At 34.8% G+C, this 15,444-nt stretch overlaps 1 protein-coding gene across 1 annotated transcript; it reads left to right on the top strand.

Annotated features, from left to right (window-relative positions):
• Positions 1–7,952: 7,952 nt before the first annotated feature.
• On the top strand, positions 7,953–12,326 carry LOC25482448 (L-type lectin-domain containing receptor kinase SIT2). The gene is made up of 10 exons (XM_013611003.3): positions 7,953–8,354; positions 8,458–8,555; positions 8,763–9,006; positions 9,088–9,657; positions 9,753–10,001; positions 10,207–10,370; positions 10,457–10,536; positions 10,644–10,791; positions 10,955–11,104; positions 11,607–12,326. Exons 1-10 carry the CDS (start codon positions 8,195–8,197, stop codon positions 11,847–11,849), a joined length of 2,106 nt encoding a protein of 701 aa, XP_013466457.1. The 5' UTR covers positions 7,953–8,194; the 3' UTR covers positions 11,850–12,326.
• The last annotated feature ends 3,118 nt before the right edge of the window (positions 12,327–15,444 follow it).

The following is a 15,444-nucleotide window of genomic DNA, read 5'->3' on the forward strand; positions in this document are numbered from 1 at the left end:
GAGCTTCTCCTTGTTGTTCGTTTGATGATGAACCAGATGCAGAACTTGAAGAAGCCATTGATATGAAGTGGTTTTAGGGTTCTAAGGAGTTTTTGAGAGGATGAGAGAATGCGCTTACGTTCGCAGAGGGTTGAGAAGAAAAATAGAAAGTGTTTGTTGTGAAGTGAGAAGTGTGTGAAATGACTTAGTGTTTTTTTTTTTATTAAAACGTTTGTAATTCAGAGGGGACAAACAAACACAGCATTAATGACAAATTGGGGGCGCGTGTAAGTACGTCAAAAAGCGAATAAAAACATCATTGCCCTTTTTGTTATACTCCAATACAAATAAACCACGTCAGAGACTCTTCAGAAAACTACCTTTTGGGTAATGAGACAGCTGTTACATAAAGTAACTTCCACCGTTCCCACTAACCAAGCTATTCAGAAGCAAAGAATAACACTTCTGAAGTTTTAGTGCTGACGTCATCTTCAGAAGCACATTTTCCTCAGAACCTCAATTAAGAGCTTCTGATGAACCAAAATGCTTCTGAATAAACTTCAGAACCAAACTTCTTATTCAGAGGCAAGCAATTTTTCAATCAGACACAAAATGCATGTTCAAATTTTTCTTAATAAAATCAAATCTTTCAACAGACAAAGGTTTTGTAAATATGTCAGCCCATTGATGTTCAGTATCAATGAATTGTATATCTAAAATTCCTTTTTGAACATAGTCTCTGATAAAATGGTGTTTGATTTCAATATGCTTGGCTCTTGAATGTAGAATTGGATTCTTTGACAAACAAATAGCAGCAGTATTATCACAATAAATGGGAATACTGTTAGCATTGATCTGATAGTCTTCCAACTGATGTTTCATCCAAAGTAGTTGTGTGCAACAACTTGCAGCTGAAATGTACTCTGCTTCTGCTGTAGACATAGCAATAGTTGCTTGTCTTTTGCTTGCCCAGGATATCAGATTCTCTCCCAGGAATTGACAATTTCCACTGGTTGATTTTCTTTCAATCCTATCACCAGCATAATCAGCATCACAGAATCCAATCAACTTATAATCTAGGGATTTCCTATACAGGAGTCCAAGATTAGTTGTTCCTTTCAGATACCTGAAGATTCTCTTAACTGCAGTTAAATGAGATTCTCTAGGATCTGATTGAAATCTTGCACACAAGCATACACTGAATAAAATATCAGGTCTAGATGCAGTGAGGTATAACAGAGAACCAATCATACCTCTGTAAAGCTTCTGGTCTACTACTGTTCCAGTATCTTCTTTGCTTAAGGTGCAGGTTGGATGCATTGGAGTGTTCATCATTTTACAGTCTTCTAGCTTGAACTTCTTCAGAAGCTCCTTTGTATATTTTGTTTGATGAACATATACTCCTTTACTTTGGTTGATTTGAATTCCCAGAAAGAATTTCAATTCTCCCATCATACTCATTTCAAATTCATCCTACATTAACTTAGAAAATTCTTTGCAAAGAGATGCATTAGTAGAACCAAATATTATATCATCAACATATATTTGCACAATCAAAATATCTTTCTTAAGAGTCTTTCTGAAGAGTGTTGTGTCAACTTGTCCTCTTTCAAAATCATTTTTAATTAAGAAATTACTTAGTCTATCATACCAAGCTCTGGGAGCTTGTTTCAAGCCATATAGTGATTTCTTAAGTTTATAAACATGGTCAGGATGCTTAAGATCCTCAAACCCAGGAGGTTGTTTAACATACACTTCTTCTTCAATGACTCCGTTAAGAAAGGCACTTTTGACATCCATTTGATATAATATTATGCCATGATTAATTGCGTAGGATAGAAGTAACCTGATTGCTTCCAATCTTGCAACTGGAGCAAATGTTTCAGTGTAATCAATGCCTTCTTGTTGACTGTAGCCTTGAGCAACAAGTCTGGCTTTGTTTCTGGTTACTTCTCCTTGTTCATTCAGCTTGTTTCTGAATACCCATTTTGTTCCAATAATGTTCTTCTGAAAAGGTTTGGGTACCAGATCCCACACGTCATTCCTTTGGAATTGATTTAGCTCTTCTTGCATAGCTAATATCCATCCATCATCTGAGAGAGCTTCTTCAACAGTTTTAGGCTCAATTATTGAAAGCAGTCCTATCAATGACTCTTCTTGTCTAAAATGTGATCTTGTTCTTCTAGGACTTTCTTTGCTTCCAATGATTAGCTCCTCAGGATGTGAAGATTTGTGCTTGAATTTAGGTTGAATAACCTGCTGAGTGTTATCTTGAAAGTCCTCAGAAGCAATTTCATTCTGTGCTTTTGGGCTAGGTTCTGCTTCTGAATTAGACTCAGCTTCTGGAGTGATTTCAGTTTCTGGACTAGATTCAACTTCTGTATACTTTTCAGAATCAGAAGGTTGATCAGATTCTGATGCATCTTCAGAATCAGTTGTACCTGCATTACTTTCACTTTGCTCTGAAGTTTTACTTCCAGGCTCTCTATCATCAAATTTTACATGCATAGATTCTTCAACACATTGTGTTTCTGAATTATACACTCTGTATGCCTTTGACCTTTCAGAGTAACCTAAAAAGATTCCTCTTTGAGCCTTGGCATCAAATTTCTTCAGATAGTCTTTAGTGTTTAAGATGTAACAAGTACATCCAAACTGATGAAAGTAAGAGATATTGGGTCTTCTTCCTTTAAAGAGTTCATATGCTGTTTTCTCCAACATAGGTCTGATATAGATCCTATTTTGAATATAACATGAAGTATTGACTGCTTCTGCCCAAAAATGTTTAGCTAAGTTGTTTTCATGGATCATGGTTCTGGCCATTTCTTGTAAGGTTCTGTTCTTTCTCTCTACAACCCCATTTTGTTGTGGAGTTCTAGGAGAAGAAAACTCATGGAGAATCCCATGTTTTTCACAAAAAAGTTCAAATGGCTCATTTTCAAATTCTCCACCATGATCACTTCTGACTTTCAAAATTTTCAATTCTTTTTCAGATTGTATTTGAGTGCAGAAGCTGCTAAACACTTCACATGCATAGTCTTTACTTTTAATGAATTTTACCCAAGTCCATCTGCTGTAATCATCAACAATGACTAATCCATATTTACTTCCATATAAGGATGCAGTGTTAACTGGACCAAAAAGATCAATATGGAGTAATTCTAAGGGTCTGGAGGTTGATACAATGTCTTTAGATTTGAACGAACTTTTCACAATTTTCCCTTTCTGACATGCACCACAAAGTGCATCTGAATGATAATCAATGTTGGGCAATCCTTTGACTAGTTGTAACTTACTAATTTTAGAAATTAATCTCCAATTAGCATGTCCCAACCTTTTATGCCATACCCATTTTTTATCATTCATTGACAGAAGGCAAACTACCTTCTGATCAGCCAGATCAGAGAAATTTATTTTATAGACATTCTCAACTCTCTTTCCCTTGAATGTAATGGATTTGTCATCCTTGTTGACTAGTGTGCAGTTGGTCTTACTGAACATTACATCATACCCATTGTCACAAAATTGACTAATGCTCAATAGGTTATGCTTCAGACCATCTACTAGCCACACATTATTAATTGAGATGGAGGAATTACCAATAGTACCTGTACCAATGATCTTTCCAGTTTGGTTGCCACCAAACTTCACTTCTCCTCCATCTTTCATTGTAAGGGTAAGGAACAAAGCTTTCTCTCCAGTCATGTGCCTTGAACATCCGCTGTCTAGGTACCATGACCTTTGTTTCTCTCTTGCCCTTAAGCACACCTGCATTTTTGGCCAATTCAGATTTAGGTACCCATATCTTCATGGGTCCTTTTGGGTTAGCTTTGGAGGTTTTACTTTTCCTCCCTTGTACCTTAGGGTGAATGCTGAGTGGCTTCTGATCATTCAATACTTTAGGTTTGACACCTTTTGGTATTGTTTTCTCAGAGGCAGTAGCTGCTTTGTTCTTCTGATCCTTTTGTTTTGGGATTTTAGATTCTGGTTTAATCAGATTCTGATGAACAGTTTCTGATCTTTTCAGAATTGTAATCTTTTGACTCTTAGGAACAGATTTTGTCATTACCTTGATCTTAAGGTTTTCTGGCTTTGATGTGATCTTAGCCTGTGAACCAGAAGCTTCAGGTTTTGACTGAACAGCAGTTTTAGCATTTGTACCTTCAGGCACAAAGGTGGATTTCAATCCATCCTTGATACAATCACAGTAGCTCTTGAGACTGTATTCTTTGGATTTCTCCTCAGAATATCCAATCCCTTTGCCTTTGTTCTTGTATGTGCTGTAGATCATAGAAGCAACTTTGCTTCTGTCTATTCCAGCCATAATAAAATCATCCAAGGCAATCTCATGTTTATTGCCTGAACCTTTATCACATTTTTCTTGTAGCTTCTGACAAAGACTCTTGAGTCTATCTTCATATGTTGCTGATATGAGGTTAAACCCTTTGAGTTCTTCTTCAGAAGCTTTTAGTTCCAATAGAGTTGACTTTTGTTGTTTCATCAAATCAACATATTTTTCTTTTAAATCTGTCAACTCATTGGTTCTGTGTTCAAACAGTGATAAAAGTTCTTTTAGAGAATCAACAAGTTCTTGTCTAGGGATTTTAGAATATACCTCATTTTCATCTTCTGAATCTGATTCAGCTTCTGATACTGCTTCTGATGATACTGTTGCTACCAACCCAACGGCTGCCTTAGCATCATCATCAGCTTCTTCTTTATCAGAACCAGATTCACTATCCAAATCTTCCCAGGTTGCCATCAAACTCTTTTTGATTTGCTTTCTGAATTTACTGGAGTTGAAGCTTGATTTCTTGGATTTGCCTTTAAACTTCTCCTTCTGAAGATCAGGGCAATCAGCAGTGAAATGACCAGGCTTCTTACAATTGAAGCATCCCTTCTGATCTTCTTTCTTGAAGTTCTTGTAGCTACCTTTCTTGCTCAAAAATTTCTTCTGCTTCCTTGCCAGATACTCAAGCTTGTTGGACAGCATAGCCATCTTTACAGATTGATCTTCATCAGAATCTCCATCAGGTGATTCTTCTTCAGATTCACTGGCTTTGTAGGCTTTGGAAGACTTTGAGGTCTTTCCTTTAGATGGTAAAGCAATGGATTTACTCTTCTTAGAGGTTTCATGCTCATTTAGACTCATTTCATGCACTTTGAGTGAGCTAACAAGATCTTCAACACTTAAAGTATTTAGATCCTTAGCTTCCTCAATAGCAGTTACTTTGGGTCTCCATCTTGAAGGTAGGCTTCTCAAAATCTTACTAACATGATCAGAAGAAACATAGCTTTTCTTCAGTATTTGCAATCCAGAAACTAAAGTTTGAAATCTTGAGTACATTTCTTCTATACTCTCATCATCCTTCATTCTGAAAAGTTCATACTGATGAACTAGCATCAAAGCTTTAGCCTCTTTTACTTTCTTGCTGCCTTCAAAGTTTGCACAAAGAGAAGCAAACATAGCTTTCGCAGTAGATTTGTCACTCATTTTCATGTATTCGGTGCGAGGTATAGAAGCCACAATGATTCCTCTTATCTTGTGGTGTTTCTTATAAAGCTTCTTCTGAGCAGGAGTATGTATTTTTCTATCTATAGCAGCTCCTTCTTCATCCAAATCCAGATCATCAACTCCATCTTCCAGTATATCCCATAGCTCTTCATCCAATCCCATGATAAAGCTGTACATATTAGTTTTCCACCATGAAAACTCTTCTGGATCTCCATTAAACTTTGGAGCTTTTCCAGAGTCTGTTTTCTTGTCAGCAGTATCATAGTCATGCTTGACACTTGTGTATTTTGTAGTAGTTGATTCCTCATCTCCAGACATGTTTTTCTAATAGATCTTGAACTGTAACACGGTTAAGTGCTGTGATAACAGAGCAAGCTCTGATACCAATTGAAGGTGAGAAAAACACAAGAAGGGGGGGGTTGAATTGTGTTTTCTTTTTCTGTCTAAAAAAAATTCTTCTTCTGATAAAACTTCAGAAGCAGTTTGAGAGTGCTTCTGATGAAATGATCAGAATCAGATATGCAGCGGAAAGAACAGAGCAGAGAAAAGAAAGACAAAGACACAAGCAGTTATCCTGGTTCCTTCCACAACACGGAAGTAGTCCAGTCCCCCTTGCACTTCCAAGGAGATTTCACTATAATCACAAGATTACAACTGCTCAATACTTTCTAAGTATGAGACTTCACAAAACTATGCTCAAGCACACACGCAAGAGTCTTCCAATGCTCAAGCACTAAGCAAGAGACTTCTAATGCTCAAGCACGCAGGCAAGAGACTTCTAATCAAACAAAAATACAGAGAATTGAGTTTGAATTGAACACTTGATATACAATCAGTGGTGTTCACAATACAATACAGAAAAGACTCTAGACTATGAATTTCTAAGATGTATCAAATCAGTGCAGAAATTCAGTGTGCTTTGTAGTATCAAATTGACAGAGTTTTGGCGCTTTTGAACTTATGTATCTCTGTTTTATCTTCAAGTCTTCACTCCTTTATATAGAGGCGTGAAAGAGACGTTGAGATAATCAGCACGTCTAAAGAGTCGTTTGAAATCCTTTGATTATCCACCAGTGATCCTTTGCCTGATTTGGGTGTAGTCCTTTGAAGAATAAACTTCAAATTCATTCCCATCTTGAGTTGTACAAATTCTGCAGGCATGGCTGTTGTTTTGTCTTGTAGCGTAGACAGAAAACAGAGTAGTGGAGGTAGTGGTTGTACACTTGTACTTTGTCAACTCTATTAATGAGAGACAAGTGCTCAGTGTTATCCATATATCCGTTGATACCTCCCTTTCAGTTCTTCGTTCTTCTTTGATAAGACTGAATTGAGAATCAGCAACTTTGAATCTTCAGTTTGATTAAAGGATCAAATGTAGCTTCTGGTGAAAATATTGCTTCTGATGAAAACTTTTGCTTCTGATGAAAATATTGCTTCTGATGACTTTCTGCTTCTGATGACGTCATCTCTTCAGGAGCAGTTTAGCTTCAGGAGCAGTTTAGCTTCAGGAGCAGTTTTCTTCAGATGCTCAGAATTTCTTTTTCTTTCCATTGTTCTTCCAAGACCTATTGAAATAACTTGAGTAGCCTTTGGTCCTGTACACTTGAACAATTATTAGTAATAACCAATTGACAATTTTTAATACCTTGTTATCATCAAAACTTAATAAGGTTCATTGTGAAACACATTTTGTTCCAACATATTTCATATTGCAAGGTGCATACAAACGAGTTCTATCTTGAGTTTAATTTTTTGTCAAGTAACCTAGTGACAAGAATTCATCTTTTAAGGTGAATAAGTAAGGTATCCGGGGTTCAAACCCCAACCATACATATAATAATGTATTGTCTCTGCTAACTGAGTTATGCTCACGGTGTCTATCTTGAGCTTATTTATTAAGTCTATTTTGTAATTTTAGAGAAATGCTAGCTAGACTTATTAAATAAGTATATTTAATTACTCTCTCCGATCACTATTATAAGAAAAAATTCACTTTTTAGATTCATTCAATAAATGATGTATGTGGTCTATATACATCATTTATTGAATGAACTTAAAAGTTAAATTTTTCTTATAATAGTGATCGGAGGGAGTAGTGACGAGTGCTCTTAGAACATTGTTTAGTAACCTTGAATTTGTTAAAGTCTATGTAACTAATTCATTGAAAATTAAGTACACCCATTATTAAATAACTGTTTTTTGAAAGAATTAATAATTTAATATATATTTTTTCATCCGATTCTTTAAATTGTGATGATGGAGTGATGCAGTACGTACCATAGTTTGGCACCACCAAATACCAATTGCCCCATCTTATAATTCATTCATTAACCCGCCAATTTATTATCTCGTTGACCTTTTTCACCGTAACATAAAAGAAACCCACTGGTCAAAATATTGGTCCATTATTAACCTTTACAAACCAACGTGTATATATACATATACATATACATATACATATATAAGTACGACAGCAACGTTAGTAAGGAAAAAGATTGAAGAAGCAGAAAACAATCATCATCATCAAACTTGTTTCTTTATGGTTGCACAGTTACACTCTCAACACAAACCTGTGACATTTTTGGTTGCATGTGTATAATCACCGACACTTACACTACATCCTCCAATCACCGACAACATAACGACATCAACCAACTCTCTCATTCATATATATAGATACTGCCACGTGTCATCATCAAAATGATCACCACCTACAACGGTGCCTCCGGTGGCCGTACTGTGGTTGTTGGTGTGAAGATGGAATCTAACAGTCATAGCACTGAGTTGTTGACATGGTCTTTGGTCAATGTTGCTCAACCTGGTGATCTTATTCTTGCTCTTCATGTTCTTAGAAATGATGGTACGTACTACTTACTTAAAGTTATTAAATGCTATTTTCTATTTTTTGTTTGTTTGTTTTTTTATTGGATTTTGATTATTTTGTTTTTTCTTTGTTGTTGTAGAAATTGTGAATCGAGATGGGAAATCTTCTTTATTTTCTCTTGTCAAAGCATTTGATTCAGTGCTTTCTGGTTACGAAGGATTCTGCAACTTGAAACAGGTTAGAATTTTTAAGCCTTAATTTTGATGAAATTTAATTATTATTTGAAAATTAATGAAATCTTTCATCATCATAAAGTTCAAAGTTTGACTTTACTTTCTGAGAATCAGAAGGTTAATAGACAAAAGTTAATTTAAAGAAATATGTATGTATCAAGTGCCATTTTTTAAATTTTTTTTTTTTAAAAAAATTTGGAAAATGATGTAGGTGGATCTGAAGCTAAAAATTTGCCGGGGTTCGTCAGTGAGGAGAATTTTGGTTAGAGAAGCAAATGAATATTGTGCAACTCATGTTATAGTTGGAAAATCTCAAGGTCTTATTAGACCAACTATTTCTTTACCTAGGTATTGTGCTAAGAAGCTATCAAAGGATTGTTGGGTTTTTGCTGTTGATAATGGGAAAGTTGTGTTCAAGAGAGATGGATCACCGACAAATCACGTTGACTTAAAAGGTTTTTTTTTTATTTTTTTTTAATTTGTCCCTTTTTTTATATATGTGAATGTTAGAGTTCTTAGTTTATGAGTTGTTGTAGGTCACCGAATTGGGTTGCTTGGTTCGATACAACGGACATTCAGCAAGAGTTCAAAAGTACTAAATGATGATGTGGAAGAATCAATATTGCAGGATTCATCTTGCTACCAAGCTGCAGATCAAGAGTCTTATTTCGGCGACGAGGGTGATAGTGAGAAGAACTCGTTGGCTATGGTTCCGGTAAAAGCAACTGATGCTGGTTCTAGCATGAGAACTTTACATGACAGAGAAGTAACTGCTTTAAAACCTGGTTGGCCACTACTCCATCGTACAATTTCGTCAGACAGGAAAGTTTCTGAAAGATCGTTGTTTCGTCGGATTTCAGTGGTCCAATGGGCAATGCAGTTGCCCTCTAGAAATCTTTCCTTTGATAAAGATCAATTTTTGGGTCTAGATAGCAAAAGTGGTGCTCTTGTTCCGGTGAATGCCGAAATAGGAATGGTTGCTTCACCTGAACGCAAATCTATGTGCGTTCCTAAAGAATTAGAGGGCCTTCATGAGAAATACTCATCTACTTGCAGATTGTTTAAGTACCAAGAACTTGTATCAGCAACATCAAACTTCTTGCCGGGTGTGTATTTTGATTTTTTGACCGTGGATTTCATTTGTCCGAAAGTGGTTTTTATTTTTGACATGGTTTATTTACCTAAGTGATTTTGATTTCAGAAAATTTGATTGGTAAAGGAGGAAGTAGTCGGGTTTATAAAGGTTGCCTCCCTGATGGAAAGGAACTTGCTGTTAAGATCTTAAAGCCTTCTGATGATGTTTTGAAGGAGTTTGTTTTAGAGATAGAAATTATCACCGCTTTGCATCACAAAAACATCATTTCTCTCATTGGATTCTGCTTTGAAGATGACAATCTTCTTTTGGTCTATGATTTCTTATCAAGAGGGAGCCTTGAACAAAACCTTCAGGGTACGCAATATGTTCAACACCGTTACAATATTCACCTTAGCTTTTGTTAAGATAGTTATTTTGTTAGGAGTTAGTTATTTCATTAGTTGGTTCGATTGAGCTCTATATAAATAGGACAAATATGTACGCAATTTACTATCTTTTATCAATCAATATGAAATTGCTTTCAGGATTATTTACTTCATTTTGCTCAATGCCAAAATAGGTAGTAAGAAAAATTCGCTCGAGTTAGGTTGGACTGAGAGATATAAGGTGGCAATGGGCGTTGCTGAGGCTTTGGAGTATCTGCATAATAACAGTGACCAACCTGTGATCCATCGTGATGTAAAATCATCAAATGTGTTATTATCTGAGGATTTTGAACCTCAGGTAATTTATCTCTCTATTGACTAACATCAATATTTTAAACTATTTGTACTTCTTAGGACTCATGTTTTTCTGTCGATTTTCTATAGCTCTCTGACTTTGGACTTGCGAAATGGGCATCAACCTCGTCATCATCTATAACCTGCACAGATGTTGCCGGAACTTTTGGGTACGTACTTCAACCATCCATTCTTTTGCATATGCATACATCTTGTAGGAAAAATATTGTACTTGAAATGATTCTGAACTGTGTACTACACTTGTCTATTTATGCAGTTACTTGGCACCTGAATATTTCATGTATGGTAAAGTAAATGATAAGATTGATGTCTATGCATTTGGTGTGGTGCTTCTTGAGCTTCTTACACGGAGAAAGCCTATAAGTGGCGATTATCCTAAAGGTCAAGAGAGCCTTGTCATGTGGGTATGTACTCTAAATATAGTCTTTTTATTTTTATTTTGAGTATGAATCGAATTTGGTACCTCAAAGTTTACAACATTTACATACACTACGCACAAACCACGTGCGCTAGACCACAATGGTACACTATATGGTCTGGCAAATAATGGAAATAAATCATTTGTAGGCAAGTCCAATTCTAAATAGTGGGAAGCTGTCACAATTGTTGGATCCTAGTTTGGGTGATAACTATGATCATGAAGAGATGGAAAGGATGGTCTTAGCAGCAACACTTTGTATCAGACGTGCTCCAGGAGCTAGGCCTCATATGAGTCTTGTAAGTGATTTCTAATTGGCCTAGTAATAAATTTAGCAAGAATCATATAACTTGACCTATATGCTTTGCTTATATATCCTAAATCATGCCCTACTTGAATTCAAATAACATATACCTTGACTTTATCTTCTCTAGATTGGTTTTGAAGAACTTATTTTGCAACTTATCTTAAGATATGAAAATGGCTTATGACAATAATAAGCTTTCCTAGATATCTTATGAAATTTTTTAACTTATATGAAAAAAAATTAATCACTTTTCTTCCTTGATTATAAAGACCATTTGGATTAACTTATATGATAAGCGCTTATGCTCTATAAATAGCTTGTACATAAACACTTATACGATAAAGCGCTTATACTATAAACGTTTAATTAAGTTGGAGAATAACCACTTATGCAATATGGCTCTAATTTGACTGTTTGTCTAAATGCACTAGAAAATTATAGGAGTTGCATTTCACTATCTTAATAAATCTCATATTTGTTCCATTGGAATACAGATCTCAAAGGTCCTTAAAGGCGACGCCGTTGTAATAAAGTGGGCAAAGCTAGAAATTAATGCTTTGAAAGCATCAGAATTGCTTGATGAAGAAGCATGTCCACCTTCTGACATACAATCACACCTTAATCTTGCATTGCTTGATGTGGATGATGACACACTCTCCATGTTCAGTGTTGAGCAAAATGTCTCTTTGGAGGACTACTTGAGAGGCAGGTGGAGTCGTTCATCTAGCTTTGATTGAGCAAACTCCTAGCATAATGCTAGAAGAAACTATATTTACTTAATCCAAATATTTTGTACATTTGTTGTATGTATATGTATATTGTACCACGGGGCTTGAGTCTAGCAAGATGGGCTAGTCCGCCACACCGTGACGAAGCAAAGTTCGAATCCATGCTGAAAGAGGTGAAAATATTTACAAGATTACCTCCGATGGAAGGAACTTGTAGAAAACCAATAATAGAGATGTACACATGTGGAATTGGACGATCTCTCAAAGAAGATTGCATCCAATAAAAAGTACATGTGGAAAACCGGTATATTTATATAGTGTCACCTGTTCCATTATCATAATTAGATATTTTCTATGGAAATTCATTGATGGGTTAGGATGAGAGGTTGTTTGTTTGTGCCCTCCTCCTTCCCTTCATCTGAGAAACCATGCCTATGTAATAATTTGTAAACTATAAAATCTATTGATCTCAATTTGATAGTGTTATAATGTGTTGCAGTGACAAAAATAAAGGATGAAAAAGTTGAATCTTAGAACATAAAATAGATTATTTTAATTGTTTGTCCCCTTGGATTTCAGTAACCTAATGTCAACTTCTTCTACAGTTTTTGGACGGCTGATTCTTTTAATATTTCCATCAATAATTAAAATCTAAACAGCCAGATAATGACATTTCTCAATATCATAATATAACATTTTTTTTGGCACAGTATCATAATATTGATTTTTTTTACACAATATTGTAATATAACTTAGAAAATCTGTCGTGGACATTGATTAAGGAAGGCATAAATAAAAAATTTATATAAATAGAAAATTTATATTAGAAATACAAGGCAAAGTAGTTTCAAAGTAACATTTTAAGATAAATACATGTGTGATTACTCTTTTTAAACCATTATTCTCGTGTGATGAATATGATTGTTTATGTTGTCCTGACTTTGAATATATTGCATCATTACCTGTCATTTGTTGGTATTAATCTTCATGTTACTCCATTACATCTTTCCATACAATCAATACTCACAAGTGAAGAATAAATGAGAATGGTTTTCACTTTCTTTTTTACGCAATATGCACGTTTGGTCACATTGTATTTCAAATTTATACAATGTGCACCTTTTTATTTTTACCTACCTGTTTAAACTATTTTATCATTTTTAAAATATTATTTAAATTATCCATAAAAAAAATAGTTAAATTCCAATAAAAGAGGGATAAGCCACGATAAGAACAAACTTAAGTATTTTTCGTATGATTCTTAACTAAAACTATATTTTTTGTGAATATAGCAAACTCTGAAAAAATTGTGGATTTGAAAAAATCATGAGTAGTTGAGTTAAGAATCATACAAAATGCACTTAAGTTTTTTTTCCTAAAAATAATTGTGTTTTGGTTAACATTTTTCTTTCCGTTTAACCTTTAATTTGATTATCTTTTTTACCATTTTATTATTTCTTATCAATAAAAGTTGAAATGCTTGCACGCCCTTGACACTATCAAATTTATTAGTTTTAAAATTATTTTATTTTGTTTGTTTATATGTGATGCCGTAAAATCCGTCAAGTAAAACAAAATTTCCAACGCCCCTAGGCTCTAGGTATGCTTGTTAGCTTTCCAATGATTGTTCACGAGCTCCGATCGGTAAAGGACATCCTAAGTTATGGATGTTTTAGTGAGAAATGATCAAAAACAAGTAAAATCCGAAAATTACCAAGGTTATTCACTTGGCCTCCATTTAGTCCGAATTTTCAAAAATTCAAAATATCAACAAATAGTCATCCGAAACATGCAAAACCACAAATTAAACAATAATTGGTCAATAAGTTATGCGAAAAATGAGATAAATGGGTATACAATTTTAATAGAAAAAAAAAAGACAAATTTATATAATGTAGAGACTAAATTGAAGATGTAATGATAATTTAAAGGGTAAATTGTTGATTTATTTTTAAAAAATGTTAAAAAATAGTTATAAATATTAGAAATTACGTGTCCAGTATAATTTAAAATACAAAATTATACTTAATTACATATGAATGATGATTTATTTAGCAATGAGTTGACTCATATGCAAAATCATGGATTTAATACATGTAGTCGATGAGTGTTGGCTTGCTCAATTGATTTGAATAAAGAGTTAAATAGTTGAAGTTTCGGAGTTTAAGTCTTGATAGGACAAGAAGAAAATAATTAATCAACAATTTAAACATCAATATTTGCCATTAAAATCTTAAAAAAAAAAATACATGTAGTCAATGTGAAGACCTATTTGATAGGTGTGAGTTAACTTTTATGATCGATATGGGATATACTTGGTGGATGGTGATCTTTAAACGCTCTTTAAACTTTGAGGACAACCTTGATGGCTTGACCCAATAATTCTGAAGTTCAATCAACCTAAACTATCCATTAAAAATAAAAAATTAACTATTATATAAGGGGCTTGTTAACCGGTGTCTAGGGATGGGAAAATATGGTTCGACCCGAATTTATCCGACCAAGGGTGAACTTTACGGGTTATTGTGGGTCTATTCGGTAGTTTTTATGGGCTCGTCGAAACCCAAACTAACCCGACCAACCCGGTCGAAGCATTATGATCATTATTATTTAATATATTTACAACTATTATTTATTATTCTTATTAGTAGTTTTTCTGTTTCTCACTAGGCCTAAAACGAAACAAAAAAGTTGTTTTTTAACGTGGCCCAAATTTTCTAGATTCACCTTAACCCTAATTTTCCATCCTCTTCTCATCTCTACCGTCATATCTCATCTCATTCCTCTCTCTCATCATCTAATCCAACCAATCATCAACTTCTACTCAAACCTTTATCACTATGGTTTCAAATCTCATCGTCGTCGTCACCGCTCTCATCGCCTTCCTCTCTAGAACTATGTGTCCATCCTTCTCTATTTCTTCTCTATTATCTCTCTTCACCGTTGATTTGTGTCTCGGTAGAACCGGACAACATAATAACCACAACTACAAATCGAAGGTTCATCATGTTGTTACTGTTCACCCAAATCTAACAACATATATGATTATAGTGTCTGCAAGTTGAAATAAAAATGGTTGAGATCTAATGTCAATTAATGTCTGGCTTATAAAGGAAATACTCTTAATGGTTTTCATCGTAAACAAACATAACAATGGTAAGTGACACGAATTGGATTTGCATTGCAGAGAGAAGAACACAGATTGTATTTGGGAAAGGAATGTTCTAGATCTATTTCTTTTTTTATCTGCTTAAATTGTGGATTTTTGTTATTTGAGTTTTCTCTCTTAATTTTTCCATTTATTGTGTTTTGTTACGGTTTCGTTGTTTTGGATTTTTCTGGGTGACATCACTTGATAAACCAAACCGGAACCCGAAACCGAATTTGAATTTCAGGTGCAATAGGGTTATTGGTTTCCACTCGTGTGTTGGCTCGGATTTAGGGTTTGGACCTGAATCAAACCGACCCTATGCCCACCCGGCGGCGTCCCAGGAGCATTGATTTTGTTTTAGTTGTTTAACCATTATCGTAGGGGGAAAGGTCCATATCTTTTGAGTCGTCGCCAAAATCATAGTTTTGTCTCCTTCATCTACTAAAGAGGGGT

The sequence above is a fragment of the Medicago truncatula genome, chromosome 1, assembly GCF_003473485.1.
Source record: "Medicago truncatula cultivar Jemalong A17 chromosome 1, MtrunA17r5.0-ANR, whole genome shotgun sequence".
In the NCBI taxonomy this organism is placed as follows: Eukaryota; Viridiplantae; Streptophyta; class Magnoliopsida; order Fabales; family Fabaceae; genus Medicago; species Medicago truncatula.